The 27,152-nt window shown below is 32.3% G+C and overlaps 4 protein-coding genes across 5 annotated transcripts in view; 2 read left to right on the top strand and 2 right to left on the bottom strand.

Annotated features, from left to right (window-relative positions):
* Window positions 1-476: 476 nt before the first annotated feature.
* LOC113401278 (3-oxoacyl-[acyl-carrier-protein] reductase FabG-like) lies at window positions 477-3,769 on the bottom strand. Its single transcript, XM_026641115.2, has 2 exons — window positions 3,697-3,769; window positions 477-1,332 (listed from the first exon to the last, which is right to left on the bottom strand). The coding sequence occupies exon 2, from the start codon at window positions 1,328-1,330 to the stop codon at window positions 554-556; it is 777 nt and encodes a 258-aa protein (XP_026496900.2). The 5' UTR covers window positions 1,331-1,332; window positions 3,697-3,769; the 3' UTR covers window positions 477-553.
* A 7,736-nt stretch (window positions 3,770-11,505) lies between these two features.
* Window positions 11,506-16,168, top strand: LOC113401279 (dnaJ homolog subfamily C member 8). Its single transcript, XM_026641116.2, has 6 exons — window positions 11,506-11,725; window positions 11,830-12,021; window positions 12,707-12,835; window positions 13,555-13,662; window positions 14,459-14,593; window positions 14,817-16,168. The coding sequence occupies exons 1-6, from the start codon at window positions 11,672-11,674 to the stop codon at window positions 14,937-14,939; spliced, it is 741 nt and encodes a 246-aa protein (XP_026496901.1). The 5' UTR covers window positions 11,506-11,671; the 3' UTR covers window positions 14,940-16,168.
* A 440-nt stretch (window positions 16,169-16,608) lies between these two features.
* LOC113401318 (uncharacterized) lies at window positions 16,609-19,091 on the top strand. The gene is made up of 3 exons (XM_064215321.1): window positions 16,609-16,799; window positions 17,451-17,562; window positions 18,335-19,091. Exons 1-3 carry the CDS (start codon window positions 16,724-16,726, stop codon window positions 18,447-18,449), a joined length of 303 nt encoding a protein of 100 aa, XP_064071391.1. The 5' UTR covers window positions 16,609-16,723; the 3' UTR covers window positions 18,450-19,091.
* A 3,521-nt stretch (window positions 19,092-22,612) lies between these two features.
* Window positions 22,613-27,152, bottom strand: part of LOC113401274 (forkhead box protein O) — a 64,857-nt gene continuing 60,317 nt past the window's right edge. For both annotated transcript variants that reach the window (XM_026641111.2, XM_026641112.2), the window contains exon 9: window positions 22,613-22,778. The gene's annotated coding sequence lies outside the window, so the exon portion shown is untranslated. The remainder of the gene's footprint in view (window positions 22,779-27,152) is intronic.

The raw sequence follows: 27,152 nt of genomic DNA, 5'->3' as shown, positions 1-27,152 counted from the left end.
TCAACAGCGATAGCAAACGAAACTATCCAGATTATCCAATGCGTTAAAAACAAAGAATAAAGAGTTAGGTACACACATATGACTTTACCATAACGATATATATATGTATATATTGTAAAAAGTAAAAAAAACAGTACTAAAAAGTGGTAACTGTTATACTCTATAATAACACATGTATAATTTATACTTTAACATTTATAAAATACAGATATGTTAATGATGTCATAAGATGTCATCAGTAAGCGATAACAAATTTTATTTTTATTCACGATCCGGTATTGTGATATATTAAATACGTTACAAATGGTGAATTTACAAAATAAATTTAAAATATTTGACAAAAATATTGTTTTATTAATCCATAAAATGTAACAAAAAGTACAATTACATGTTTTTGATAAAATTCGAGGCATCCATTTTAAGACGTTTGTAGAAGTAGATAACATTAAAGTAATTTGATAAAGATATACCAGCTTTTATTCAATAATCATTAACTTTTTTATAAAAAATATCCTTAATTAGTATTCACATCACGTATTGAAGATAAAAATATTTATCGTGGGCACATTGCATGTCGACCACCGTCTACAGGCAAGGTAGCCCCAGTAATATTGCTTGCACCGTCGCTAGCCAAGAATACAATAACAGAACTAACTTCTCTTGCATAGCCCGGCCTTCCTATAGCATGGGTGTCAGCACATTTTTTTAGAAATGCTTCGTACTGGACTTCATTCATTCCATCTTTCTTATGTAAACCGGTCGTTATTACGCCTGGATTGACAGCATTAACACGAACTCCCTTCGGTGCAAGTTCAAGAGCTACACATCTAGTAAATTGATCCAAAGCTGACTTAGACATACAATAAGCAAGAACATTAGGAAAAGATCTCATTCCAGTAACGCTGGAAACGTTTACAATACTGCCTTTGCTTTGAGTGAGGTGTGGTACTGCTAACATAGTTAAATAATAAGGACCTCGAACATTAACATTCATAACTCTATCGTACTGGTCTAAAGTTGTGGTCTCGATTGTCCCTGATTCCAAAACACCCGCATTATTCACCAATACGTCAAGCTTATGAAAATGATCAATAGTAGTTTTTATTATATTTTCTATAGCATTTTCATTGTTCATATCGGCAATAACAGAGAGAGCCTTCGATTTCGTAGGAGAAATTTCTTCACACAGCTTTGCTACGTTGCTCAGTGCATCTTGGTTCCTTCCGGTTATCACAACGTTCGCCCCCAATTTTGAAAATTCAGTAGCAGTCTCGGCGCCAATACCTGAGCTTGCGCCGGTGATCAGAACAACTTTACCAGTAAACATCATACCTGATAAAAATGAAATTAGTAGTTCAAATTATTCGTAAACAATTATATGCATTCGATCTATTTTGTTTTATATTACTATATTAGCTATTGTGTGTATTTTTCGGGTGATAATTGAATTCTCACAATAACTCAGCAAATAGCTATTTAGGTGAAACTGTAGTATTCACTTAATAAGGATAAAAATGAAATACTTTATAATTGTTACAAATAATATGATTAACCTTCGATTTTAAACTAAAAAGGTTCATAACTTTCAGTTTTAAAGGTACAAAATACCTACTTGTAGTACAATTGAGAACTTTTGAAAATAATTTATAAGTGAAAAAGGTTTGTAATAAAATACGGAGTAACAGATCTTGTAGCAGTTACTGATTGAGGACCCTACTTACCCTTACCCTTAAAGATATGTATTGATTTTTTTTATTTTACAACCAATATAACAACAGTCCACGGTAACTATATTTTGAGAAGAGCATTTTGTAGGTGTTTTCAAATACTAGCGAGGTAGATATACATATACATACATTAAAGATGACTTAAATACCTAATATATATTATTATATAAACTAAATCTGTTTGATATTTCAAAATGAAAAATTACAAATACATAAATCATTTTAAATCGCGATACACGCGAAGCCGGATGAAAAGACTTGTTTAAAAACACGTTAGGTACCGGTCACGTCCTCTTTACATAGTATAAAACAAAGTCGTTTTCTCTGTCCCTATGTCCCTTTGTACGCTTAAATCTTTAAAACTACGCAACGGATTTTGATGCGTTTTTTTTAATAGATAGAGTGATTCGAGAGGAAGGTTTTTGTATATAATACATAGACAATATAGTTAAGTAACACTGATAATTTTAAAAATTTCGAAGCGATTTTAAGCAATGTAGCATTAATCTTTATCCAATTAGGTACCTTAAATAAATTGTGCATTCAATATAGATCAATATGGCCCTTTACAGCATGTAATTTAAACGAATATTTTCGAAGATATTACAGTTTTAAAACGCAGGGACATAGCGGTTTGTATTTCCTAATGAGTGAAAACTGTGTACGTTGTACCTATTTGTTATCACTACATAGTATAAAACAAAATTGCTTCCCGCTGTATTGTTGTACACTTGTAAAATAACATATCATAACACCCACTCGGGAGGGAATTTTGGATATTCTACCCCTAAATGGGTGAAATAGGGGTTGAACATTCGTCCGGAACTCCTCCTGCGCCTGGTCGGGGAACTCTTTCCGCCGAAAGACGGAGAGGGTACCGCTGGTTTTTTAGTGGGTAAACCCAGCGTACCTGGGCGCACTCGGCGTCCAGGGCTTCAGGGAGTACCCCCCCCCCACACCTCCCATCACGTGGGGTAAGCACGTAAAGCGTTTTTCCAGCGAGAAAAAAAAAAAAGCGGGGTTGAACATTCGTATGAAATTTTTAAGTTCGAAACATGAAACTTTATTTTTCGGATACTGATCAAAAATGAGTAGATACGTATTTAAGCGTTTCTAGATAATCTACCATTAAGGGGGTGAAATAAGGGTTGAAAGTTTTTATGGGAGTCAGCCATTTTTTAAGTAACAAACATGAAACTTTATTTTTGGGATACTGATTAAAAATTAGTAAATACGTATTTAAGTGTTTTTTGATATTCTACCACTAAGGGGATGAAATAAGGGTTGTAAGTTTTTATGGAAGTCGTCATTTTTTAAGCTAAAAATATGAAACTTTATTTTTGGGATACTGATTAAAAATGATTATATACGTATTTAAGTGTTTCCAGATATTTTACGCCAAAGGGGAGAAATAGAGACATATCATATATAGGATAGTTTGGAAGACCGTCATTTTTGAAGTTAAAAGCATGAAACTTTATTTTTGAGCTACTGATTAAAAATGAGTAGATACGTATTTAAGCGTTTCTTGATATTTTAGGCCTAAAGGGCAAAATAGATGTTAACATTTCGTATTCAGGTTAGTCTGGAAGTCTGTCATTTTGAAGTTAGAAGGTCGAAATTTTATTTTTGGGCTACCGATTCAATATGAGTTGATTCGCATTTAAGCGTTTCTGGATATTCTACCCTAAGGGCTGAAATACACACCAATGTGGTATACAAAGAGGTATTACATTAACGTAACATTTTAAGTTAATTTGTAAATATATTCATATTCTACGCGGGCAAAGCCGCGGGTAACAGCTCTTAATATTATATCGACAACTAAACTACGGCACTTATGTATATATTACAAATTAGCAATATAAATAAACTCAAATGACTTCTAAAAATAATTGATCTTATTTTAATCTATGAGATCAAAAATCAAGAAAATAACCAAACCAAACAAATAACAAAGAGAACCCACCTTATTTCCTATTTCGAATTATAATATTAATATATGACACTTCACTGATCTGTTCTTAGAGATATCATAAGAAAACCATAGACTCCATAGAGTACAGAATTACAGATACAAACTAGAAACTACACTAGAGGGTACAGTAAAAGACCAACAACAACGACGAAGGATGAAAAAAAAATTTTTTAAAAATGAATGCTGCGAAAATACGGTACTATAAAAGTAGTTGCACAAGTATTGCGGCAAAAACGTATCGTATCGTAATATTTTTCAACTTTTCACGTTTTACATTGCGCTGGCGTATGACGCTAAGGTAGCACAGAGTATAATAATATATATTATATATACATGCAAGGGTGCGTAACATGCTCACCATTTTAAAATAAAATCCCTAAACAAATGTAAAAAATAATTTTAAACAGATTCTTATATTTTATATTCTTAACCCTTAATTTGGCACAGATAAAAATATTCAAAATATATGAATTTGACAATTTTGTGGTTTCAGGAGTATGTCATAAAGTTCTGAAAAAATGAAAAAAAAAATCTACAATAGCCCACTGCTGGGAAAACTGGTGTCCGTCACAGCGTACCTTGCCAATTACTGTGAAATTAATGGTCAGATTTATATGTTCTCTGAGGCGGACACTGCCAAACTACGGAAAATAAAAACCACAGTTATTTTTATGTTTTTTTACTAAAGAAAAATACAGAAATGAACATTTTAGAACTAATTGATACCGAAGTACAGTTTATTTTGTATGAAAATTTAAAAAACAATTTCTGGGGGCTTTTCCTGTCACGAAACATAATCTTGTGTTGCATTTTATGCAATACACGACAGTTTTCTTTTGGCAGAACCTTGAAGCGTCCTTCTTCCATGGTCGAAGGGCAATGTCCTATATTGTCGTATTTTAATGGACTCAAAGGGCGGGGTGCATGCGGTTTCTTTACTTTGACGAATACAGTCTGTTTTCTTGTAGCCGACCTGTTTACCTTGCACAATAAGTCATAAATATCATATCTAAATGCTTTCAAAGGTTTTTTAGATTTCACGTTGCCGGAATGCTTTTGGCGGTACAATAGCCAAGCATTATTTATACAAATATCAATTATCTGTGCAAATATCGCTAAATACCATCTCCTGCTTTTGAAAGGTGTTTTGTACAGTGATATTAGCATATCAGAAAGATCAACACCTCCCATATGTCTATTGTATTAACGCACAATCTGTGGACATTGGACATCGATTTTGGCTTTTGCGTCTTTGGAATATCGGCGTATTTTTTCTATAGGCTCACTTGCTACAAAGGAACTAATAAATGTGACAGTCTTATTATCATTCCAACGAACAACAGCTAAGCGGTTTTTATCACATATAGATTCTACAAAATGTCCTCGAGGTTTCTTTTTCATGGCTTTTTCAGTAGGTAAAACATTTTCTGCTCCTCGAAGGCGATTGCCTCGAATAGTGCCTGAGGCAAAAACACCATAGTTTTCTCGGAGAATAAATAGCAACTCAGGTGAAGAAAAAAAGTTATCGCAAAACACGAAAGATGGTTTTTGACAAATACTTTGACATAATGCTATAACCACCTGAGCACCAAAACCTAGAGACAATTCTTCTTCAGTGAACTTATGGTTGCGAAAAGTATCGTCACCTCCATACAGCACAAAATCATAAATTATTCCGGAAACTCCGGCCCTTACATAATTTTTAAATCCCCATTTGTTAGGTTTATCTTTCATGTATTGTTTTCTTTTACCGGCCTTAATCCCTTTATATGCTATCATCATTTCATCTATACTAAATTTTGTCTCCTTTTTCTGTTGTTTCAGACAATTTTGTCGTAAATGCTTAATAAATAAATCTATAATTCAATTCATTTTTCCACAAAAAATAAGAAAAACAATTATAAATACCTTAAGCAAAACAGGTGGCCGCCTTTTCGCAGACATTTTGCGTCCCAACTGACATATGCAATGTTGCCACAATCATTACTTTTTTTTTACTATTTATTTATGGTATAAATAAACATTTACTCGATTAGAAATCGATGAACATGAAATAAAAACTTGGCAGGATTTATTTTAAATAAGTGTCCGTCACACTGGGCTTTATCAAATTAAAGGTTAAAGACAAAAAAAACATTTTACGATTAAACTAAAAGGAGTTTTATATGCAGAAGAAAAAAGAAAGAGTTAGTTTATTTTTACTTTTTAATAATAACATATTATTATATGTGAAATGGCAGAAGGGCCTTCACCAGAACTCATTTTATTTAGATCGGGTAGATGGGCGTGGTAAAATAAACGATCCAGTCCAAGATGTTAATTACAATTTAATAATCACTGTAGTCACAGGAATAGTTCGAATACACAGCACTTTCATACAAAAATCAACTAAGATAGTTTGAACAAAACGGCAATATGGCGGCAATCACAGCGATTCGTCATAAGTGTGGTAAACGGGCGCCCTCTCGTTCGATCGTGTCGTTCAAAATGGCTGCTCGCCTCACCATTCACTATGACGCTTCGCTAGGTTGACAGCTTGTCAACCTGATATAGGCCGGAAACGCCGTCACGGCCAGACTGACATTCGACCGTCCACGGGCGTTTAACCTGAAACAAATTAAGTTAACTGCGTAATCTGCTCGTTCATCCTGACTTAATGCTATTTATCAACTACTCAGCACCACAGATAAACCAATCGTCTAGAAATATGAACCTAAATTTTAATGTTCTATCTAAAATTTGTCTCTGACACCACACTTCACATATTTAAACATCCTGACAGGTCTATCCCATCCAAGATATGACCTGGACGACATCTTTCGTCTTTACGAATAGCCAGACAAGCCAATCCTTGGCAGGATATGACTCGGACGACACCTTTCGTCTTTACGAATAGCCAGACAAGCCAGTCCTTGGCAGAATTTGGCCCGGACGACACGTTTCGTCTCACTTATAACTAGCAATCATACAGGACAAGTCAGCCCTCGTAATGGACCCGACTCGGACGACAATTTTCGTCAGATGATGCTAGGTTCATCACATGACAAGCTGACCCTCTGCATGGGTGAGGCTCGGACGACAAATTTCGTCTACTCTCTGGGACTAGGAAGTGCATCATCTAATCAAACAAATTTCTAAACATTCAAAATATTCACGACATACATTACACATTCAATACCTGGCAGTAAGTATAGTAAGTAGACAAATACCTACCTATGATGGTGAATTGTCTTGTTTCAATGTATTTCAACTTCGTGAATAACGTCCCACGTTTCGGGGTCTGAATGAGCACTCATTGTGTCTGAGTTGGCTGACATAGTACGTGAGTCCGCGGAAGCGGTATCAGAGCATACGGTCAAGGTGTCTAGACGGTCTAATGACTCGTTCTCATTGTTAAAGCCCAATATATTGTCTTCAGTATCCGACGCCGTCTCGGCCTCATCCTCATTCAAAAGACTAGTCGCGATTTCTAGTAATCCGATATGTCCCTGGGGCACTGTGCGCAAATTCTCGTGAGAGTATTTAAGAACACGATTGGAACTACCTGCTATGCTTTTAAGTTCGTAACGATCATTATTTAAAACTTCTGTAATTACGAAAGGACCCCTGAATTTCCTATCCAATTTAGTTTTATTGCGTTCGTTGTTTTTAATGAACACGTGATCACCTTTAGAAAATGGTTTAATTTTTGCGCGACCGAGGTTAAATCTAACAGTTTCAGATTCAGCAGCTTTCTGAATATTTATCGAAGCATCCTCCCTAATCGAATCGACATCCGAGCGAACCGCATTATTGTTATCGATACAGTTTATTTTGGCCATACCTAAAGAATCGGAATTAATCCCGAACATAAGCTCTGATGGTGAATATTTAGTAACAGCGGACTTGGTACTATTTAGGGCAAGTTGAATATTTCCTAGTTCGTCACGCCACGTTTTGTTAGGGTCATTTTCTACTATAGTTAAAATGCTCTTGAGAGTACGCATTACTCGCTCAACTTGACCATTTGCTCTACTGGAACCCGTCGCTATAAAGTGAAGTTCTATTTTATGCTCATCGCAGAATGACTTAAAGTCAGAACTGATGTAGCAACGACCTTGGTCTGCAATAATTCTTTTTGGTGCTCCAAAAAGATTAACTGCTTTTTGCAGTGCATTAATCGCACTCTTCGCATCAAGAGACAAGGTATGTTCTAGTAAAACGAACTTTGTGAAAGCGTCTATGATTACTGAGCAATACTCCTTCCGATCACTCTTTCCGCTCAGCTTTCCCGTGAAGTCAATATGAATCGTATGCCAAGGTACAGGTACCTTTGGAATCGGGTGAAGCTGAACGGCTTGAGGTCCGGATGGGCCCTTGGATGCCTTACAAATGATGCACGAGTCTATGTATTTTCGGACACATTTAGACATGTCCGGGAACCAATATTTCTCATAAAGCTTGTCAAGCGTTTTGTCTTTACCTAGATGTTGTAATTCAGTATGAACATGATTTATAAGGGTCCAGATAAGAGATCGTGGAACTACTGGCAGCCAGGACACTACTTTATTCCGAACAATTTTCCGGTAGAGGATGCCTTCTCTAACATCGTAAGTTTGAGCTACAGTCTCAGGAAAACCATTGTTATGGTATTTCGAAATAAGGTCTTGGATTTCGGCATCTCGTTTCTTTTCAACAGATAGCCAGCCGTGGTGGAGTTCGATAAAATGAACAGATTGAATTTGAGATTTTACGGGTTCTGTGGTATTGTCTGAATCTGGATTCGGTAAAGGGTTTCGAGACAGAAAGTCAGCGTGTTCCATCCTACTGCCTTCACGATACACGATATCGAAATCGTAGGCTTGCAAATATGCCCACCATCGATATACGCGAGGAGTTAAGTCCTTCTTAGACTTTGACGCTTTTAATGAATTGCAGTCGGTAACAACCACAAAATTCCTGCCATACAGGTAATGTCGGAAGTGCTCTATTGCTCTTACTACTGCTAAAGTTTCTAGCTCGTAAGAGTGATAGCGCGACTCCGCATCCGACGTCCGACGGCTAAAATATTCTACTACGTGGGGAAGGTTGTTTTTCTTTTGCAAGAGGATCGCTCCATACCCATCGGAGCTAGCGTCAGTATGCAGCTCTACAGGGAGGTCTGGGTCAAATATGGTAAGTACGGGTTCGGATGTAAGAATGTCTATTAACTGTTTACGTATCCTTTCATGTTCTGGAGTCCAGCTAATACGTCCTTTGAGTTTCGTAAGTGGGTAGAGGGGACCAACTATATGGGTAAAATTGGGGATGAATTTTCGGAAATAAGATGCCAATCCGAGGAATTGTCGAACATTTGTAGCTGACTTGGGCTCTGGGGCATCTATCAACGCTTGGATTTTTCGTGAGTTGGGCCTAACTTCACCAGACTGAATAGAATATCCTAAGTAGTCTATCTTTTGTTTCATAAACTTACACTTCTTTAGGTTAATTGAAAATCCAGATTCTGATAGTGCAGCCAATAGTTCATCAAGGCGCTGCAAACCTTCAGAAATGTCCACTGAATAGGCCAACACGTCATCCATATATATCAAAGGTTTTTCTTTAAGATGGCTGAATGCTTTTGTGATACATCTCTGAAACACCGAAGGCGCGTTACGCAACCCAAATGGCATGGCGAGGTATTCGTACTGGCCCTCATTTGTGACAAAGGCTGTTTTCTGAATTGAGTTGGGATGGACAGGGATCTGGTGAAAGCCAGCAGCCATGTCTAAAGAAGAAAAGAAGTTGGCCCTACCAAGCTGGTCGATTTGTTCGTCAATGCGGGGCAAAGGGTAACGTTCCGGTACAGTATTAGAGTTTAACTCCCTATAATCTACACAAAGCCTATACGAATTGTCCTTCTTTTTAACGAGGACAATCGGGCTTGCAAAAGGAGAGGAACTCTCTTGGATAACTCCAGCATCTAACAATTTTTGGACTTGTTCCTTAATTATTTGTTTCTCTATAGGTGCGCGTTTGTTAGGACGTCTATACACTACTTTTTGAGGGTCTACCAAAATTATCTCAAATACTCCTGTCTTAACTCGTTTAGTCGGTGTACCTTCGATGAAACTATCAGAATATTTTCTTAAAATTGAAATCAACATATCCTTATCACACCCTTGTAAATCTGTATCAATTTGATATAAATCTAAAGGATCCGATTTATTACAAAAATTTGATTGTTCTTTGGCATATATAACAAGATTATCATTGTCAATTTTAACACATAACCCTAAATCAAAAATATCTCTGCCAATTATAATAGGATCTGATAAGTTGCAATCCGGTACTACGTGAAAGAGTAAACTAATAAGGCGATCACCGATTTCAACCTTACTTAGAATTTGTGTAGTACATAGCAGATCATTGCCACCGATACCACTAAGATAAACAACGTCTTTACGCGCAGTACCCAAAAGTTTATCGCAATAACTTTCTTTTAAAAGCGAACAAGATGATCCACTATCAAATAAAAAAGGGACAGACTCACCGGAAGATGTTTTCAAAGTCCCCCTGGACGGACGGTGCTCACAATGTTGGACCTCCATGACCGCAGCCTTGCTTCCATTCTTCTTGTCAGGACAGTTAGTTGTCACGTGTCCTTTTTTTCCACAAGTGTAGCAAGACACGGAAGTTGTGTTCTTCAATGTTCGTGACGAGCTCGGTACCTCTTGAGATGCAGATCCGAAGTTGTCACGACGTTTTCGACAGTTGGTATCTCCACCACCATCCGATTGGCGTTTCAAGGACACACCTCCGAGTACTCGAAATAGTTGAGTGCGAGTCATAATATTGTGAGCATTTAATTCGCGACGTATTAGTCCATCCTTTTTACACAGTACTGATATCACAAATCCAGTAACTACTTCTTCAGGCATCGTGCACTTCGGAATCCGTTCAATCAAGCTCCACAGACGTAGTGCAGATTCGGAAGCTGTTTCTTTGGCAGCGATTTGAAATCGTAATATGTCGTCGAAGTAATCCTGCGGCAACTTTGGTTTTGAAAATTTCGCCATTAGACATTGCTTGACCACAGTCCAGGTCATTTCATTTATATTCACTTTAGTAATGCTGGCTGCAGCTCGTCCTTTCAAGGCGCTGGTAAGGGCCATGAGCAAGTCTATTCCGTTTAAATTTTTCTAAGAACGATAGCTTCGGTTACATTTTATTTAGATCGGATAGATGGGCGTGGTAAAATAAACGATCCAGTCCAAGATGTTAATTACAATTTAATAATCACTGTAGTCACAGGAATAGTTCGAATACACAGCACTTTCATACAAAAATCAACTAAGATAGTTTGAACAAAACGGCAATATGGCGGCAATCACAGCGATTCGTCATAAGTGTGGTAAACGGGCGCCCTCTCGTTCGATCGTGTCGTTCAAAATGGCTGCTCGCCTCACCATTCACTATGACGCTTCGCTAGGTTGACAGCTTGTCAACCTGATATAGGCCGGAAACGCCGTCATATGTTATTACTTCTGTGATAACAAAAAAATTTTTTATTTATGTTTATAAAACTTAAACCACTCACTTTGCTTACAGTCATATCATAAATGTTACTTTGATTTGACGGCTTTTAAAATAAATGTTGTCTGTTGATAGTTTTCAAGGTTTTTAACAGCAATTTAAAAAAAATCGTTTAAAATAATATTTTGAATTATTATAACTAAGTTAAAATGAATACAAAGTCAATCTTCACGAAACGTTTGATTATACGTGTAACAGTACCAGAAATCATTACGATCGCTGTCAAATTCGTAACGCTCAAATGCTCAATGCTGTGACTTGTTAGCTGTCAAGTGTCATATTATTATTTCATAATCCGTAATTCTGTGTTAGCTTTCGAATTTCTGTAAAATTTAAATAATTATTCAAACATTATTATTTAGAGCGTTTCATTTTCATTCGTTTAAATGATTTTATTTTAAAATAAGAGAAAATGTCGTCTACTACATCTAGCGGAAAAGAATCTTTTGAAGACTTTTATACCGAGGTAATGTAACCTAAAATGATACAAATGTATGTATGTAATATGTATACACCTATCTAATAAAAGAAGTTTTCTTACAAGTGTTTATTTTTTATATAATTTTTCAGGTTAAAGAGATCGAAAAGAGAGATTCGGTTTTAACTCCAAAGCAACAAATTGAGAGATTACTTCGACCTGGATCGACTTATTTCAATTTAAATCCTTTTGAAGTATTACAAGTTGATCCAGAAAACACTTTGGATGAAATTAAGAAAAAATATCGACGTCTATCAATACTTGTACATCCAGATAAAAATATAGTAAGTAAGATGGTTTTATTTGCATGTTAAATAAATTTACCCAGATAAATATACCATTTATAATAAGACTATATCACTAGTCTGTTTAGCTGTAGATACCTATTAATGTTTTCTTGTGTTTTACCTTTTGAAACAAAAACTAAATGTGAAGTTAATAGCATAAATGCTATTACAATTGATAAAATTGTATGTACTTTTTAAATTTGTCACGATATAAATCTCCACACTCTCTTGACCTACATCAAATGTAGTTAGTAGCTTAAATTCAGAGGAGATCCTAGATTTTTCGCTGAGACGGTATATCCGTCAACATTTGGTTTTTATCCACAGATGGGAACGTTTGCATACCCTGAGCCAACCCGAGCTGCTTGTACGTAGGTAAGGAATGGTTGCATAAATGATGTTTGATTTACTATAACAATATCAAACATCAAAACACTGAAAGGATTTAGTTTAATTTTTAATACTTAATACGAGTAAATAAATTAATTGATTAAACTTTTATTATACCTATTATACTGGAAGGTATTATATTTTAGAAAACATAACAATTTAAAACATTGTCTGGAATCTAAGGTATGTTATATAAAGAGATGAAGGGCTTACACTATAAAAGTACACTTTAACAACTACCAGTAAATATTTAAATGAATTAAAAATTAGATTATTATATTTTGAATTTTAGGATGACTCAGAGCGAGCTCAACAGGCGTTTGAAATTATAAACAGAGCCTGGAAAACTTTAGAAAATGAAGAAACAAGGAAAAAGAGTTTGGATATATATGAGGAAGCTAAGGAACGCACAGATCACATGGTAAGGGATTTTGAATAAAATAATTAGCTTTAATAACTGCCTGTAAGTATAACACAGCTGGACTATGACTTCCTACCCAAGACCCTCTAATTGCGGATGGGACAACATATGTAGCAGAAATTCTTTGAAATTAGACACACATTTCCTCACAAAGTTTCCTTTGCCTCTGTGCATGAGTTGATTTATTAGCAGAAATTGAGCACATATTTGTATGTATTACAATTAGTATGTAATGTATGATATGTATGATAGTCCCAGTTAACCATACCATATAAAATATGGAAATCAACTTGATATCTTGCATCAGCTTATCTGATCTGGTAAATTGCCAGTCCTGTTCTGCAGTACTCACTTTATCAGTACAGTGCAGTATTTAGTGTACAGTTTTTAATTTGTCTCATTTCAGTGGACAAGTCAAGCTCATTTCTTCTATGACATACAGCAATGAGATATTTTAAGACTTGAGAGTAACATTTTAAATAATTCACATTTACATGAACATTTATAGTGAATAATTTAACTTTTGTAAAAAGAAGCTTTTATAAAACTTTTGTTTAAATTAAAATTTCAATTATCCCCCTTCCAAAATCACACGATTTTGAGATACTTTAGTAAAGTTTACAAAAAATATCTACTTTTGTAAATGCCTTGCCTATAATATGTAAAATATATTTACCAATAATTACATTTAATTTTAAACCCCATATCAATTATTGCAGATAGAACAAAAACGTAAAAAACAAAAGAAAGATGGCAAAGTAACTGAAGGTATACCAGAAGATGATCCTGACAAATATAAACATGCAGTTTATGTTATGACTATGAAGGTTTGTATAGTTAAGTCTTGACATATTTTCAATTTAATGAGTTAAATGCTAAAGCTAATCCTGTGTCTGCTGAGAGTGGAAATGACAAATGCTCAAGTATTGTAAGTGTTATTTGCAACATTACTTTGAGCTAGGGCTGTGCAAGCCCGTTTGGGTATGTATATATCCACTCATCAGATATTATAATACCGAAAAGCAGTATTCATTGTTGTGTTCAGTTTGAGGGGTGAGTTAGCTAGTGTAACTACAGGCACATTGGACATAACATCTAAGTTCCAAAGGTTGGTGGTGAATGGGCGACGTAGGAATTTTTACTGTTTCTCATCGTCTATGGGTAGTAGTGACAACTTGCATATCAGCCCTACCTATATCATAAAAAAAAACAATAGGAGGTTGATGCTGTTTGATTTTTTGTTTTATATATGTACTTTGTTATAAGATATTCAAGAATATTTTTGATATAATACAAACCTTAGTAAATATACATATATGTCACTTATAATGTAACTTATACAATAGTTGTACCAGGTCAACAACATAAAAAAAAATAAAAAATCGTCTCAATTCTACTAATTTATAGATATTTTATTTCAAACCAAAATTTACCAAACAGTAATTGGATGGATAACAACTAAAGAGCAACTATAAATTTCAATAATTGATATGTAGTAATAGAGCCCCAGTTCAATGTATTATTGGGTTTGTCACATTATTAATAAACCTGCAGATGTCAACCAAAATAAGCATGGTAAGGGGGTTTTTATAATCTTAGTTTGTTTTTTTTTTATTATTTTAGTTGTTTGCGGATATGGAACGTAAGCGTCAACACCTAGAGACTCGAGATATGGAAGAGAGAAAACGTAAACGTGAAGCAGAAATTGATCAAGAGGAACAAATGTCACTTGAAAAGGAGTGGGCTAAAAACTTTGAGGTAATGTCATAATTTAGATTACAATAATGTGTCTATAAATAGTTTAATAATACCTCAGTATTATATATTTTGTCTTTGTTCATATATAATGGGTGAGTCATTTTATGTGGAAACTGTGAGAAATATAAATATAAATCAACTTTAGTGAGCAATTGCTTATGCCCGATCCTCAACCCCCATACCATTCCACAAATTGATTTAAGCAACTTTTTATAATTTTCAGGAATCACGACAAAACCGAGTAGATAGTTGGAAAAGTTTCCAATCCGGAAGTGGTAAAAAGGAGAAAAAAAAGAAGAAAATAATGGGTTTCAAACCTCCTAAACCCAAACCTGAGAGTAGATAACTAGTCTATAAATAACGTAATTTAGCAATAAAAATCTATGAAAACTGTACTTCTGTATGTTGAAGTCAAAATACTCAGTTGATATATTATAATATTTTACACCTAAGTGAGTATTGTTTCCTTATTCGTATACCATTTGGACTTATTTTAATATCTTGCAATTTATATGCTCAACAGTAAATTTAATAAGTGAAGAACTGTTTTATATCGTATTGTAAAATTGATTGTATAAAATTAATTAATCTATTTCTTTTCAAATAAATAACAGTTTTCATGGATTTAAAATTAGTATATTTTTTTAGTAATAAATCTCAATTCACCGATTTCCTTTGATACATTATGTACTAAAAATAAATATTTTATTAATTTCAATTTAATAGGAGTAATTTTATTTTTCAAGTAAAAAAAGTTTACAATCTAAATAAGTTTAAAAGTTTTATCTTCAATAACAAATAAGAATGTTTTTGATATGATTTTTTAAATTCAATTTGAACCGGGGAGTGATCTCCCTTACCCATAGACATTGGGATTCTCTTGCCTCATAGTGATTTAGAAATAATTGCAAAATAAATGGCAAATTTTCTATGCAATACATGTCAAAATGATTGAGAAAAACCTATTAATTTTTTAGTTATGTCGTTTTCATTTCAAATACGTCACACGAAATAAATTGGTTCGCTTTTTAAATTCATTACAATGAATTAGCCCATGGTATTAAATTGCACATTGCTTCAAGTTGAAAAATAAGATTTCTAGTAGTATTCCACATTTACTATTTTTAGTTTGTTTCGTTATATAGATGCTAGGAATTAAAGGTATATATATTACAATTAGTTGTAAAATAATTGCAAATAACCGTCCAATATTGTTTATCGGTTAACGATTGCTCTGTGACCTTGAGTGACATTCATTAAAAGGGATTTTTTTTAATGCTTCTCATTCTTAGAGTCCTTCGTCCTCGTAATAAATGATAAGTAATTGACGATTAACGTTTCCTACGCAATATTTAATCAACAAACTATCTATTTATTGGGTTTACTGTGATACTGACTTGTAATAAGATTCAAACGAAATCTTTTCACTACAGCAAAATATAGTTCTTGAGGTTAAGAATCTAGTAGTTTAAAAGATATAAGGTATCTAATTTAATATGAGGCAAATACTTTGTAAGTTATTGACCTGATAATTACTAATTTCGTTTAGACAATAAAGGTTTAAGTAAACAGTTACAGTTGTTTTCTTTTTTGGTTTTCGTACATCAATGTTTAGAATGAATCGATTTCTAAACCAATATTATTCGGTTCTCGCCATTTTGTTAGAAACAGTTTAGAAACAACAGAGTAAAAATTGTGTAAGAAAATGAAATATGGTCTTCAAATATAGGTACTTAACTACACTGCTTTTATAAACAAAGTATTAGTTACTCAAAAAAATTAACATTCATGGAAGATTTAACTTTATTTATATTAATTTATTATTTAAAATTAACCGAAGTGAAGGGAATATGCTTTAGGTGCGTTGAATTTATTTTCTTTAAAGAACCTAACGAATTAGCCCATTTTTTAAACGTTATTTTAATTAAATTATGTTAGTTATTTTTCATAATACAATGAATATTGACTACAATAGAACACGATTGAAACGATCAAGTTCAATTGAAGAAAAATTAAAATGTCATTTAATAACTAAGTCAAACTACTGGCATATAATAAAACGTCTACATTCAAATATTCATATTTTTTAAAGATGTCTCTTGAATTGATAACTGACACAAAAACCGCATTATGCGATCACGAATAATAACCATTCAAAAAGGATTTTCAAATCTATTACACAGTAGGAAATTAGCGAATAAGCCAAGTAAGTGACTTTTCGTATTATAACTTTAACGTGAAGATAAATATTCCGATATAATAACAAGATAGCAGGTAAATGAATGCAAGTAATGAACAGACGTGTCCGTGTATATTATATTTTTTAGGAGTTACATTTTTTTACCATTACCGCTAAATATAAATCCAGTGAAAACACTATCCGTTCCAAGCAAAAAAACTCCTTTTTAATATTATGTCAATTATTATTTTAATCTCTCAAATTTTCCTTAAAAAAGGCAATCAAATGTTTAATTAGTTGTATAGTGTTACAAAAAAATTAGTATAGTACCGATGATACCAATCATTAATACTATAAACAATAAATAAATCATTGCTGATCATTTATTGTTTTAAATTTTATTGTTTATTTATTCGGTACTAAATTTAAATTTCCTTTAATATTTTTACTATTGGCGTTTAAATAAATAGTACTTAACTATTTTAAAACTTATAGTTTTGAAACTGGCTTAAAAATTAATAAAATTTTCGAGTAGTGTGTATACATAATATGCTAAACAGTTAGATACCTTCCTGAATATTAATTGGGAAAATGTATTTTTGGTTCTTTTCACACACTCATATAAAGCTTAAATCTTAAAAAAAATCATATGAACAATATATGTTTTTTAAACACTAGCCCGATGTCAACCACACATGAACGAGCTGCCCGTACCGTGCGGACCATGGGATCCTTGGTACAGACAGAAGCAAAGTTTTTATATGAAGCATTTCCTAGGTGGATTAGCCTGGTATGAATATGTATTTAACTACAGTATTTATCGAAAAACTTAATAACTTGCGATCGTATAAATTATTTCCGTAGATCTATTATTATAAAATGTGAATGTGTGTATATGAAAATCGAGACATTCAATTGTCTTACTCATCTGATGATCGCCTTGTGATCGATATATACATAAAGGAATCTAGCCAACTGCGCAGGAGATATTAAAATGGACGGATTTTTTAAACAATGACCTAATATAATTTTTTAATCTAACCTTACTATTAGCTCTTAGCTAGCTAATTACCATGCAGCGCTCGCTTCGAAAGCGCCTGGACCGACCATAAATTTTATCTCCGACTACGTTGAGTACTTACGTCGGCATACTAAACCTATATCCAAAAAAATATGCAACAATGAACATTATAATATGTAGTGTATTTCTGTCCTGAAACAATCAACTAAAATAATATGAAAGTTCCATGTCAACCGGATTAGTATTGTTCAAAGTCAATTGTTTTTGAGACTAAGTTAGTGTTGATATACTTTAGTGCCAATGTTTGTAAACGTGAAAAGCTCATTATGGGTATGTATTATCATATCCTAACTAATATTATTATGTGAATGTGAGTTTGTTGGTTACGTCTGAACTATTCAACCCATCATCATCAAATTTTGCATAAACTTTGTGAGGGGTAATAACATAGGGTACCTAACTTACCCTGCCCTGCCCCCTGCCCCCTTTCACACGCGGGCGAAGCCACGAGCGGAATCTATTGATAACATATTTGATTTAGGTGGCTGTTTTCATTTGGCATGGCAATTTATACGGACAGTATATACCTTAATTGGGGACCTCCTGATTTCCCGTCACCTCCGAGCGATATGGTAGAAGAGTGCGAAGATGCATGATTTGCAAGATAGCATTGATTATTGTTTAGAATTATTATTTTTTACATATTAAACTATTCTCTAAATGGTTCAATAACATGGTATTTGGGATACAGATACCCAAACTTAGGACTGTATAAAACCGAGATAAACGGCTGTATGTTTAAAACAATTATGTGTAATGTGTCTGTTTATTTACTTATGTTCTAATAATATACCTAATACATAGTTAGTCTTTAAGTTCGACAGACAAAATATACCATCATTTGTATTATTATTTTACATGACACGAGCTTTTTCGGATTTATTATGTTTTCGTAAAAGCGCCACGATTTAATTGCGCAATATTAAAAAATATATCGCTATTCTTAGTGTAAAAAGTACAGATGTAAAAATACTGAACTTTCTATGAAATTACATAAACTGAGTATACTTTTTTATTAATATCATGTTGATATTTTCCCCTCGACTGTTTTCGTGCAGTCCAATGTATGTATGACGTAGCATTTTATTATTAAAAAAGATAATATAAAACTTGCTCTAGTTTTAAATAAGAACTTCATTTGTCATTATATTTTTTGCTCTAATGATAGCGATTTGGGCTATTTGAATTGTAGTTTCTATCGATAGGCACACTGAATATCATAGTAGGTATATATTTGCTAAAATTTTACATATGATGATGACCTAAGATTAAAACTAGTTCTAGTTATCCATGAGGTTTATTTGCATCTATTTGTACATATAAAAAATAGAGAACAATGTACATGAAATTACAAAATAAATTAATCGTTGTGGAGACTATTATCGAAAGACTGCTTGTAATCAAAAGTATTCATCCTATTATAAGTAGGAATGTTAGAACCAGAATATGAATCCATTGTATCAATTAATGACAGAATAAATATATTTTTTTAATTTGTTGTTTTATTTTAAATAATAATTGTATTTCTTTATAAATGAGGGGAATTAGAGGTTGAAATAATACAGCCAATGAAATTTTGAAAACAATATCAAATTTAATACATAAATAAGTATTATGTATCTCTACATACATGTTTTCATCTATATATTTACATTTAAACACATAATTTGCCTAACTTATCTAATTCTTTGACATTTTGTCTTAAAATTGTTACATTAAAAATAAGCAACCAAAAAAAACAATTTGTTACGTCATAAACATAAGGCAAAATTATATAATTTGTAACATTTTACAAAATAAATTACTAGATGTCTGTGGGTTGGTGTGCCCGATCTTAAGATAAAAAACAAGCAATGCTCCTAAGTTTTTATATAAAAATATAACACTTCGTAGACAATTCTACAAGCAATGTACGATAGGCACGACAAAGTACGTCGCGTATTATCATTACTACAATCTATATCATGATTTTATAAGCACTGCAGATCAATTAAGGCTCTAACATCTATTATTTTTAGTATTAATATATAAAAAAGTCTTACAGTTATCGAAATAACGATTGAACTCGTTATAACAAAAAACTTCCAAGTTAAACAACTTAAAACATATATATATTATTAAAAAGAAAATAACAATAAATCTTCCTTAATTCTGAAAAGAATAAAAAACATAGATAATATCTAAAAAAGGTAAATTAATTTAATAAGTAATGAAAAATGTTAATGGACCTCTCTTTGTACATTTATTTCGATTATACATTTATTGAGCATGTTTAGTTTTTAAATTTAATAGATAATAATGCTCAGAATTATTCTGTATTCTGAGTAATAATGTTATGATGAACGTGTCCCTAGTCCTTTTAAATACAACGGCATATATGGCGTACATTTAAATTCTCTACAAAAATACTAATAATATTATATAGTCTGATCACATAGAAAACACAAAAACTGTAAACATAACAACCGCAACAAAATTCTTACACAGTAATAACTTAGCTCTGGAGCTATTCGATGTCATTTTTTTCATTATTTTTCATTCTATAATTCTTTTCATATATATTTTTTAATACGGTTCATGATGCTTATTTATTATTAGAAAAAATAAAGACTAGCACCATTTAAGGGCTTTTGAACCACCTCGATTAATTTATGAGTTATATAAAATTAATTTTACTACCTCAAACCAGTTAGTTACCTCAATACACGATTAGCAATAGCTTTAACAATACATCGGACAAGCCGCCATACCTGCTTACATTATTTAAATTTTCTATGTGATCGGACTAAGGTAATTTTCTGTTACTTGTGAGAACTATTTTTCTTTAAGAATTATAGCGCTACGAAAATCTTTAAGTCCTTTCATAAATTTACACAAATAAAAATTTTCTCTCACAGTCCTAATATTAAAAGCACATTACAACCATAGTGCAATGTTTCACGTTTAAATACAACCGTGGAACATTTAAATTCTGTCCATACTTAATTGACCATATGGATTGACCTCTGCTTATGTATTTTCTAAATTAATATTACACATATCAACAACCATATGATATACATTACAATTAACTAACGTTCTTTCTACCTTTCTGAGATACCACCAAAACAGGCTAGTCACCTTATACATTTCATTTTAAGTTTTTCAATTCATTTAATACAAGAATAATAATTATGGTTACACATTGTTATACATATGTTTGTTTTGGCAATGGTTACTAAAAATTACAAAGATAATAAAACAAATACTACATTGAAAATATAAATGACTTAAAGTCAGATAATCGAATATTAATTAAAACTACGAATTTCCTATCTATTTTAAGATCCTATGAAATTATATTAAATGATTCTAAAACGTCCGTTGTCCCAAGTTTTCTAAGGTCAAGTGAAAATAGACATAGCATATAATTATAGCGTACCGCATTACTACATTGGAATTTAATAATTCGTACAATCTTAGTTAAAATAAAAACAAGCGTTCGAAAGGTTTCATTAAAATATTAACTATAGCACCAATATCAGCTGTATTGTATATGTTATAATTACTATTGAATAAAGAGCGGAAATTTAGCGGTTAACATAATTATATATATATATATTGGTTTTTGGAAACTTAATTTAAATGAATATGTGTGGTTATCATCCGCAAAAGAAATAAAGAAGTTAATTTGTGCACTAAAATACATTTATATGGACGTCAAATATTACAGGAATTGACTTACATTAAATTTACTAAATTGAACACTTATTTGATAAATCTATCACAAACAGTCCACTGAGGTAATTTACAAAGTGAACTCGCTTTGCTCGAGTAATTTTACGCGATAGCCTTCCCTACTAACAACTAATATCTACTGCGTTTAGTTGAAGAAGTAGCTTATTCGAAATATTTATTATCTGGGACTAGAGATCTGACTATATTGACTTTTGTTTGTGCTTTTCATCAACATGTTTTCCCACACGTCTCACCGATCTTATACCATTCAATCGTTGAACGACATTTTTGTACACTGATTTTTAAATAGTTCATTTTGATATAGTTCACAGGATATTCATCCACACTATACCTACATCTATTCATCCACGTTGAAGTTGATTTTATTTTGATCAATTAAATGAAACATAAACCTGTTACGTGAGAAATTAATCATTGATACGATATGTTTAAAATTAACTTACTGGAATCATATCAAACTATTTAACTATTTAGTTTTATCATTTTCACTATTGAGTCAGTTCTTGCTCGTTGCGAATTCACAGTTTGCATAAGTATTATCAGTTTTAAATCATAAATAAGAATAAACAAATTGTTTATTAATTTATAAATATAATTTTTATTAAAATACTGAAACTACTGATTGAAAACGCAAGTTGTACTCGATTTAATTTAAAATACAAATAACATTTATATATCATCCTATAAATTAGTTACCTTAAAAAATTTCATAAAATTGGCCCGCACAAAAACATTTAAGAGTCAACTGATGTACCTACCTATATGGTAAGATATTTTTACATTGAAATGTACATAAATTAGGTCTTCGATTCAAACGCTCGGGCGAACATATAATCGGGTAAAAAATACCCTGATTTGACTATTTTTGTTTAAAGTATAGTCCTCGGAAAATCCAAAATACGTGCCATATAAAAAAAATATATATACATATATCACTTTTTCAAATTATTCGTCCTTTTCTTATAAATAACATATACGCGAGGACACGTCATTTTTTTTTTCTTTTACCTCAGTCCTTTTGCAAATATACAACGCACTCCGTTAACTTTTATCACCCAATAAAATAGATTTTAATGTCAATATTTCACTTCGAAATAATTTTCGTAGCAAAAATTTACTTTAATTGTTCTTCAGTTTAAAATTTCTTCTGAAAGAGGACAGTATCATCAATGCAGACCTTGATAAATCTGAAACAAATAACATACATATTTTTAATACACATTTTATGTATAATCGTAACTTTTGGAATATCTTTAATAAAAATATGTGGATGACTTTGGTAACACACAGAATAAATAATTAACACGCGCACGCTGAATTCGTCGTGCACCGTGTAACAAATACTTAGTTAAAATGTTTGAAGCGATCCGGATAACAAGCGGGCGCGCACAATTATTAATTGCATTATGCTGGCGGATTCACGTGTTCGCTCCTTTGACAAAGGCATTCCATTTTTTAAATATTTCAATCGCGATGGAAAATCGTAGATAGTGAGACACGAACCTGAGCTAAATAAGTTTCTTATCCTTATAATAAACTACGTATGCTTTCTTTTTTCATTCTTCGAATTAAATTGCATTATTATAATTATATCTTTGCTACAATGCAGCTATAATAAATTTATAATTTTTTAATCTTGATTCAATATTTTTTTGTAACTGATATCAAATATTATTTAATTATATAATTAAACCTATATACCTCATTAGATGGATCTGTTATGATAAATAATGTATTTATTCAACATTCTGAAAGTCGAATGTATCGTCTTAGAACATTTCGAAACTTGTGAAAAACGAACGATGTTAAATTAAAAATTAAGCTTTTAAAAAGTACCAGTAAAAGCAAGTATAAATAATGTTACACCAATTAAAATGAATATGGTTATACATTCGAAGCTAAAGTCTAAAGACAATGTTCACGTTAAACTTATTTCATATCTTCGTAAAGACTAGATGAGTAAACGGAAACATAATTAATAAGAGGGTGAGCTGAGTTACGTCACCGACATCATGGTGATCTCGATTTAATTCTCACGCAGCTACTGTGGATGTGGATTATCAGCTATTCTCTCAGTTAGAGTTTCTGCTGAGTTGGTTGAGAGTAAATCGTAACCTGCCCGCCGCTCCGACGCCAGTCTGCGCGCCCCGCGTCCCGCGTCCCAGGTGACGACCTTATAGTGTTGTACTACGTATTCAGACTATGTATCGATATTTCGTAATAAATAATTTATCTAAAATACCTACATATACATACGCATTTTGAAAAAAAAAAAGTTTTTATTGATTTAGAAATTTGGCGAACCCGTATTTATTGTCATAAATACATACTAACTGCCATAACTATGTAATATACTAAGTTATAAACAAATTTCGTAGCAATTTATTTAAATTTTACATTCAGTTTAATATATCAGTCGAAAGCAGACGTTTTTTTTTCTACTCAAATCTTCATACTTAAAATTGATAATTTGTTTTATTGTTCAATTTAATTAATGTAAATTTTCAGATACTCAATATCGAATGTTCAGTTGATAAAAATTGCATTTAGACACTTTCTAATTTTAAACGTACCTCTTAATCATAGACACAGAAGCTGCTCGTGATATTTGTGCTGTGTATTGGAAAGGATGCAATAGCTGAAAGAATCGCCCGTGATTGGTACTTCAAGTTGAAAAAAGAAAAACTTTTGACCTCAAAGACGCGCCTCGTTTTGGCCCTCTACTTGAGTTCAATGAAGATTGATTAAACCAATTTATGTACGAAAATGCGTGTCAAACGAAAAGGAAACTTACACAACATAGATTGCTTTCACAGTTCTATAGAGCATCTTCTCTGGAAGGGAAAGGTTCAGTGTGGAGTATGGGTAAAGGAACTTGGTTCAATGATTTTTTACTCGAAACCGGGTAATTACTTATTACGGGTTATTACTTGGTGATAGGGCTTTGTGCAAGCCCATCTGGGTTGGTACCACCCACTCATCTGATATTCTACCGCCAAATAACAGTATTCTGTATTGTTGTGTTCCGGTTAGAAGGGTGAGTGAGCCAGTGTAATTACAGGCACAAGTGACATTACATCTTAGTTCCCAAGGTTGGTTGGTTGGCGCATAGGTGATGTAAGGAATGGTTAATATTTCTTACAGCGCCTTTGTCTATGGGAGGTGCTTACCACTTACCATCAGGTGGCCCATATGCTCGTCCGTCAACCAATGCCATAAAAAAAAATAACAAAGGAGAATAAATTATTGGTTAATCATTCATTAATTTTAATATACAAATAAACATTTACGAAAAATAAAAGAAACGGCACGAAGTTTGTCCAATCCAATACATACATACATATATACCTAAGATTTTTTTTATACGCATGTTTAAGTTTTAAACGAAAAGAGGAGTTCTCAAGCTGGACACTAAGTATACAAAAAAAATTAATAATATGTTGATTAATTTTTATCATATTAATCGACATATTTTTAAAGTAACATCACCTCGAGCCACGATAAATCTGTCGCATATTCAGCAATGTAACGGACTTTCTCTCCGTTCATTGCTCAGAATAAAGTGCGCGTCTCTTAATATGTGATGTAGATAATTGACTTTTCCCGAAATAAAACCCAACATAAAACATGTCTAAACGAAGGCCTTATATACGACATGATTTCTCGTAAATGAAAATAAAATATCCTCGCTTAAACCATATCTCTTTACTCGCATTGTATGAACATCAGTTATTGTTAATCTTGTTGTAATTTTCGACAATTTTAGTTAACAAAATACAAATAATATTTATGCTTGTAAATTATAATACTTATAAAATATTTGTTAAGAAGTTATAAACACATGAATAAATTATAATATATATTGATTGTAGGCTAAATCTCGACCAGTTCTTGTACTTAGATCGTGTGACGATAAATCTATTTTCGGATGTCACGGGTTATAAAACATAGGCGCCGTTGGTTATCGAGTAATTCCGGTGAGGGGGCGGTGGCGTAAATTTATTCATACTGAAACCGACCTCTTAACTTTTATGTTATTTAGGGCGCGTTTCCTTTACAGCGCGACGATTGCAAAAGGATTTACATTCTATATATAGGTCAAATTTATTGTTTTTCTATTATGTTAGATGTTACACTTTTTCATACTTTACAATTGCGTTTTGATTTGCTTTGTTTTTTTTTTTATTACATATTGTACGACGTGTACCTTGTATATATTTATTAAAATATAGGCTGTAGTTATGTGTACTATATATATTATTGATATATAAGATGTTACTCTTCGGTACTTAGGTGACACTTGTGTTTAGCAGAGTCGAAGATATCGGGTTCGAACCCGGTCAAGTAGCATTGCATTTATATATATGTGCTTAATTTATGTTTGTAATTCATCTCGTGCTCTAAAAAACTAAAAGGCTCCAAAAGGTTATTCTATCTTTAAAATAACAAAATAGGTCGAAAATATTAAATAGTCCAAATAGAAAATCTTGATTTTAAAAAGGTTTAAAACTTTGTAGCAACTACCACATTTATGAATAATTATTTACATCAACTACACAGACTAAATATAATGATCTAAGTTTAATTTTGAAACGTATAAATGATATTAATATTAAAGCGAACGACAGGTAATTAAATTAAAGCGAAGGCATCAAAAAGAAAGATAAAAAATACAAAATTTGTTATGGTTTGATGAAGCAGAATTTTGCGATCTTCTTTTAGGAGACTTTTGTATGTTATCTTTAAAATTAATACCAAGCAATTCGATACAAAAATCTTAATATTCACAATTTTAATTTTGTTTCCCATTTACTTCTTTCGTTTCTTTAACAAGATCGGTGTACTTAATCAGAAAAATCAGTAGTTTTAAAAATATTACGGTTTCTAAAAAAACTGTTTTTGTTTTCTTATCAGTCCAAAATAAATTATGCAATACGTTAAATTCTTAGTTATGTGATTTTTACAGTCGGTAGTTTAATGGAGCAGAAAAAAAGGGAATATATTTATTGACTCTCCAATAATTTACTGTTCAACCAATAGGCTTTGAATTTCGATATAGTGGTAGTAGGCGTTGACAACATTTTTTATGTAATTGATTGTTGCAATAATAATAAACAGAAACACTCTTCTACGAAGGAAAGATTTGTGGCAACTTGGTATATTTTTTCGTTGTAATATATATTTTATTAAATATCGCGGGTTAATTTCTACCAACGACGTATAGAAAATCATGTCGAAGGCTGGGATGAAGTTGTAAATAACAACGGAGAATACAATATTGATTAATTATTTGCTATTTTTAATATTCAGATAAAAATTTACGAAAAATAAAAAACTGTACAAAGTTTACCCAGTCCTACCTAATTATACATATACCTAAGATTTTATTATAACGCATGTTTAATTTTTTAACGAAAAAAGGAGTTAAGCTAGACTTTAAATATATAAATAAATGAAAAAATATGTATATAATAATAATCGAGATATTTTTAAAGTAACATCACCTCGAGCCACGATAATTTTACAAGCAATATTAAATAAAAAATATAATATACAACGAA

Source organism: Vanessa tameamea, chromosome 7 (genome assembly GCF_037043105.1).
Source record: "Vanessa tameamea isolate UH-Manoa-2023 chromosome 7, ilVanTame1 primary haplotype, whole genome shotgun sequence".
Taxonomy (NCBI): Eukaryota; Metazoa; Arthropoda; class Insecta; order Lepidoptera; family Nymphalidae; genus Vanessa; species Vanessa tameamea.
The sequence above is the reverse complement of the archived record's forward strand: the minus strand, read 5'-3'. Positions and strand labels throughout refer to the sequence as shown.